This window comes from Drosophila nasuta, chromosome 3, assembly GCF_023558535.2.
Source record: "Drosophila nasuta strain 15112-1781.00 chromosome 3, ASM2355853v1, whole genome shotgun sequence".
NCBI lineage: Eukaryota > Metazoa > Arthropoda > Insecta > Diptera > Drosophilidae > Drosophila > Drosophila nasuta.
In genome coordinates this window covers 24,654,701-24,660,097 of record NC_083457.1, presented here as the reverse complement: position 1 = coordinate 24,660,097, position 5,397 = coordinate 24,654,701, and the positions used below count along the sequence as shown (strand labels likewise).

General features: G+C 43.3%; 2 protein-coding genes across 3 annotated transcripts; both read right to left on the bottom strand.

Moving 5' to 3' along the window:
• Nucleotides 1-420: 420 nt before the first annotated feature.
• On the bottom strand, nt 421-2,182 carry LOC132789578 (UBX domain-containing protein 6). Its single transcript, XM_060797677.1, has 4 exons — nt 2,040-2,182; nt 966-1,973; nt 753-901; nt 421-691 (listed from the first exon to the last, which is right to left on the bottom strand). Exons 1-4 carry the CDS (start codon nt 2,091-2,093, stop codon nt 580-582), a joined length of 1,323 nt encoding a protein of 440 aa, XP_060653660.1. The 5' UTR covers nt 2,094-2,182; the 3' UTR covers nt 421-579.
• LOC132789581 (uncharacterized) lies at nt 2,068-2,737 on the bottom strand. 2 transcript variants are annotated; one of them, XM_060797682.1, is made up of 3 exons: nt 2,647-2,737; nt 2,280-2,582; nt 2,068-2,208 (listed from the first exon to the last, which is right to left on the bottom strand). In XM_060797682.1, the coding sequence occupies exons 2-3, from the start codon at nt 2,560-2,562 to the stop codon at nt 2,129-2,131; spliced, it is 363 nt and encodes a 120-aa protein (XP_060653665.1). In that variant the 5' UTR covers nt 2,563-2,582; nt 2,647-2,737; the 3' UTR covers nt 2,068-2,128. The 2 variants fall into 2 exon arrangements, with proteins under 2 accessions (XP_060653665.1, XP_060653663.1); XM_060797680.1 differs by having other exon boundaries at nt 2,280-2,696.
• Between the last annotated feature and the right edge of the window lie 2,660 nt (nt 2,738-5,397).

Here is a 5,397-nt window from a genome sequence, read left to right as displayed (position 1 = left end):
TAGTCCAGTCCGGTGTGACCGCACAGCAATTTGACTAAAACAGCTGTTCGCTGTGGGCTAGGAAGACCATGCCAGTGTGACCGCAAGTAAAGTTAAATAAAATATACCATTTTACTTTACAGAAATCTTCCATAGCCCTGGGATAACAGTTGGTGGTGCGTAGTTTTCGAATTTCTTTAAAGTGCATGTTAAAACGGAATGAGCAGAATTGCAAAATAAAGAAGCTGCCTAAAAGCAGGGGAATCACGCTCGTAAGCAAAAAGACATTTTCAAAAACCTTAAGCTTTACATAAAAGATTATTCAAAATAATAATAAAATCTGTGCAAGTGAAAAATGTGCAAAAATCAAAAGTGGAAATTTTTCAAAATACCCGGTGTATGTTTCAACCTTGGAACCTTTAATAATAAAGACTTTTCGTGTGAAGTTAATTCGAAACATGTGCTTATATTTGATTTGAATAGATAGCAATAAATAATAACAACATCTTTATAACTTAAAAGCGGCCATATATGTAAATCAGCGACATTGTGTGAATGTGCTGCCAATATGCATTATCAAGTGGTGCCACATAATAAATCCTACATTTCTTGGACCAGCATCAGTAACTCCTCCTTCAAGAAGTTGACATCAACTGCAACTGGAGTTGGGATAGCCGGCACAGTAAACAAAAGTAGGACATTTGGAATGAGTCTGTAAGTTAAAGACATTATTATACAAATTTGTAATTGATATCATATGATTAGTTACGCACTTGCAGTCGTATAAAGTTTTGTCCATGTCTTCTTCGTTGAATTTACCCTCACTGGTGGCCACCAAATTAAATTCCAGCGATTCATCTGCCAGGCAAGATTGTACAAATTCAAAGACATCGGAAATCTTTTCGTATACATTGAAAGTGCCCTAAAATACATAGGAATATATAATGAATAATTGTGAATTGGAAATAGTATGACAGACTAGTTACTTGTATGTAGAGACCATTGGGGAACTTGACCCTGATTAGAGAATAGCGATACATTCGCAAGGTGCGCTGTTCCTCGCGATCCCGCATTGCTTTTGTCTTTAGAATCTGAGAGCTTTCAATGGCCTCAGCGCGCAATTGTTGCTCCCGTTTTATTTCCTCTGGTGAGATGCGATAGAAATCGTCTGGCAAGACAACACGACGTGCCTGCGATGGCAACAGCACTTTAATATTGCGATCCAGCTCAAGCTGAATGGTCTCCGAGTTCTTCAAGGCCTCCACAAGCATGGCGAGGTCAAGACCTTCCTCAGTCTGCTCTTTGGTCCATAAAAGAAAAGGCTCTTCATCAATCTGTACTTCGCTAAAGCCAGCTGCATAAAGCACATCCAAGGCACCGTCCACATAGCGCACTTTTTCGCTAAAGATTTTATTGGACATGCGTATCTTGCAGAACTTCTCCTCATCGGGATTCTTGATAATGTTCTCCAGATATTTAATCAGCGTGGCAATGCAATCATCCGCCTTCTCCTTTACATTGCAATTTTGTATGATCAAACAAGCGGTTAGGCCACGTTCACTCTCCAGCTGCTGATAAAGAAACTCCTTGATCTTGGCTTTCCACGCCTTCTTGGTTAACACTTCCTCGCCAATAAGCGGACAGCGAAAGAAGACGCCCTGACAGGCTAAATTCTTGTTCTCGGTTCCACTGCTGCCACTGGGCACAGAAACCGAGCTGCTTGAATTGGCCAACTCATCCTTCTGGCGACGCTCGGCTTCCAGTTCACGCTTGGCCTGCGCCTTGATGGCCGCTAATGAGGTGTTGAAATCCTTTGAATCCTTGCGGTCAATGCGCGCTAATGCGGCATTAGCAGCAGCGCGCGCCTCGTTGCTCAGCTCATTGCGCTTGGGCGGCACATAAACATCCATCTTGCGCCGTGAGCTTGTCGATGGCGCTTCCTGCTTGGGGGCATTCAATTTGTGTCCCTCTCCCATTCCACCACCAATGCGCAACTGACAAATAGAATTAATATACAATTAGGGCTTGTCAACAGATGATGTCAGTTGCCACGAAATTACCTTGAAAGCGGCCTCCTCCTTCTTCTTTGAGAAGAAACGCTTGATTTTCGACATGTTTGACGTTTGTATATTGTTTTGTTTTTGGTTCTTTAAATTCTAGGTGAATGCTCCTTAGGCAACTTTAATTTCGCCACAGATAATTTAAGCTCCTCAATTTCCTTCAATGTACCTAAAACGTTACACGTTAAAACGATTTGTTACCATTATATTCCAAATTGATTACTTGGCTTCTCTACTCACTTGGTCTGACAAACTTCTCCGTGATCACCTGACCGTAGACGCCCCAAGACCATGCGATGAGTGCACCCGTACCCAGCAGCAACACCAGCAGCACTTGTAACAATGTTGCTTGCAGTGCAGTGAACTCAACGGGACTTTGCCAACGCCAGTCGCCAGTGAAGCTATCGAATTCCGAGCGCAGAGACACGACAGCTTGCAGAGCAACGCCAGCAAAGTGTTCAACTTGTTGGGCGAAGGCCTGTAGGGTCGAGTTGAGGGAGTGCAGATATAAGTCGATACTCATTTGCTTGCCAACACTGCTTCCTACAAAATGTTGTTAACGTGTATATGTGTGTTAATGTTCTTTGTTTTATTGCGTTTTGTTTACGTTGTATTGCGTCTGCCGAAAAAAATGACTCGCAGCAGCTGTATATGACTTAGTTGAGAGTGTGACCGTAAGCATAATTTATAAAATATATGTTTTTACTCTGATGGTATATACTGAAGTAAAGAGACGTGCAGACTTGCCACCTGGTTGCACATCAGTGGAAATAGCGTCTGTGGTTCTCAAAAGCTTTTTATTTGTGTTTTTCAAATACATGGTCGGCAACGTAAGCATTTGCCTCAATATTCGAGTGTCCTTCTTCCATATATAAAACTACCTTAAGTAAAATAAGATTTGTGGCATAATGTGACAATTACAACTCGGCTCATTTTCCATACAGTTAGCAGTGAAGTATAAAGCGGGTAGCTGACAGCAGTATTTTTATACTAAAAAGTAGATACAACACTGCCTATCGATTTATCGACCGTTGCTGAATTATGTTAACAGACGCTGTTAAAACCTAAACCAGACACTAGAAGTTGCATCAGCAAGCAGTCGATAAAACTGCGCGCAATACTTGTTGCGCAATTTGAATTTGCCTTTCCCCTACTTAAATGTGTGTGGTATATCGACAGACGGTGCAACAATAATTGGGATAAATAACAATAACCTGAGGGCGTGACCCCATTTGCGTGCAGAGATTTTGGAGCACACATCCTCTCGTAAATTATCAAGTGGCTGACCTTAAAAGAATAGGGACAACAAGTGGCGATCGGTTTAATCTGCTTGCGTAATTGTTGCTCCCCTCCTTCCCGAGCGACACGCCCCTTTATTGATGCACCTGGGGTATATTGACAGCAACAAGGATGTTGTCGATGTTGTGGTTGATTGTATGAGTTGTGCCTGTGGCAAAAGTTTCAGCATAATTGAATGATTTTTCGGGACCATTTCGGCAAGTGCTTTTGCGCTTTGCTTCCTGTAATTTTGGGTGATTTGCACGCATGAGCATATCATAATCTTTGCAGCTGTTTGATTGATTTCCACTGCATCCTTTGGCGAACATGTTTATCATCAAGCACTTCGATGGTATTCCGTCTTCTCTAGACTACACCACATCAACAGTCTGCGATCTTTTGTGGCCCATAACAGGGCCGACCACCTTTTGCGCACGCTCGAGCGCCTTGCTGCTGTTGATGGGATGGATGATGGGTTCAACAGCCCAGCAAAATGCCAAAACAGAGAAATCTTCCAGACGTCGACGACGCTGATGGTTTTGTCAGAGTTAGAGCAAACAGCGTGCAGTAGCTTATGGCTTCCGTGTGCCTCGCCCCGCTCCACTGACTGCGACGCCGAGCGAGCAAAGACACCCAAGATACATTCAAAGAGCTCTCAAGTTGTTTTTGCAATAACAACCGAGTCAGAGGCATCGCAATAGATACAGCTACAGCTGGAGCTACAGATACAGATACAAAGATACAGATACAGAGCAGAGCAACTCTAATTCTATTTTGCTGCCTCATTTTTCTCGGTTTTCTGCAGCCAAGAATGTCGACGACTTATAATTCGAGCAGCGTGTAAGATTTTCTCAGCTCTTTTTGCTTCGTTGGTTTTTAGGTCTACAACAACTACAGAAAAAGTGAAGAACTAGAAGTACTCGACTACTGGAGACGCAATCAACGAACGCGCTTGCGTACTTGGGATCATACTATGTTATAATTATGGTATCACCGAGTGCCCCAGCAGACACCCAACTAGCCATCTTAGGTGCCATTATATTCATCACAATCACGCGATATATATTTGCTTCTACTACTGTGGCACTGTTTTTTTTTTCTCTTCTTCTCCTCCTCTTGTTGTTTTTTGCGCAATTAACATTCCTTAAATGTCTCGCCAAGCAAGTCCAGTCTCGCAGTTGAGAGTCGAGACTCGAGAGTCTCCCCAAGTATGCGAGGCGCATGCGTCGCTGCCGCCTGCCGCCTGCTGCAATTGCAATTGTTGTAATCACCTAAAGAGCGAGGGAAAGAGAAGTTGACAGAGAGGGAGAGAGAGGGAGATGGCCTGCTTGGCCATGCGCCGAACCTGAAAAACTAGTTTCGATTGCAGATTGCAACGTTTTTAAAGTTTTTCGCATATCTGTGAATTTAATGCTCGGGGAAAAGCCAGTAAAAGCCGCAACAAAATGTTGCCACTTTTCGCTTCGCTTTTCCTCTGTTTTCACCATGCTTCATTTTTCTGTTGTGTTGCACTTTTGGCAAAACTCTCAAACTGGTTGCGCTTATTTATTGCCCATGACTTTGTTTATGTTTGTTGTGTTTTTTATTCCAAAGTCAAGGCTGGCCTCAAGTTCCCCTCTCACTCTCTCGCGCTCCCTCTCTGTTTTCTCTATGTCTCTTTACTGTGGCAATTCATTCGATTCAATTGATATTTCGTTGCTCGTCCTCTTCGCCTGCCGCCTCATTAAAATTTATGCGCAGGAAACGGAAGCCTCGCAGACGCGACTTTTGCTGTAGATGTTGCTGTGACTGTTGCTGTGGCTGCCGCAGACAAGACGCAGACAGGCATTTCGGTCTAGTCTATGTATTCCTTGCCACATTCGTTGGCCATGCAGGCGGCGTAACAAAGCGGCAACAAGCAACAACCGAACAGACCAAGAAGTGTCACTCAAATTGATGGCGATGCAAGCAACACAACAAAAATTGAAAGTGATGACACGCCCACACATTGCAGCTGCCCCCAACTACTTGCCTCATTCCTTACAAGGGCACACAGATATGGACATTAATATTTATTTGTTTATTTATTTATTTATTCATG

Bases quoted from the DNA above. Each gene is read 5' to 3' on its own strand.
- LOC132789581 (XM_060797682.1), bottom strand. From the start codon at position 2,562: ATGAGTATCGACTTATATCTGCACTCCCTCAACTCGACCCTACAGGCC. The intron at 2,209-2,279 runs GTGAGTAGAGAA...GTAACGTTTTAG, and splicing joins GGAGAAGTTTGTCAGACCAA to GTACATTGAAGGAAATTGAG.
- LOC132789578 (XM_060797677.1), bottom strand. From the start codon at position 2,093: ATGTCGAAAATCAAGCGTTTCTTCTCAAAGAAGAAGGAGGAGGCCGCT. The intron at 1,974-2,039 runs GTAATTTCGTGG...TCTATTTGTCAG, and splicing joins AGGAGGAGGCCGCTTTCAAG to TTGCGCATTGGTGGTGGAAT. The intron at 902-965 runs GTAACTAGTCTG...TATGTATTTTAG, and splicing joins CCAATGGTCTCTACATACAA to GGCACTTTCAATGTATACGA.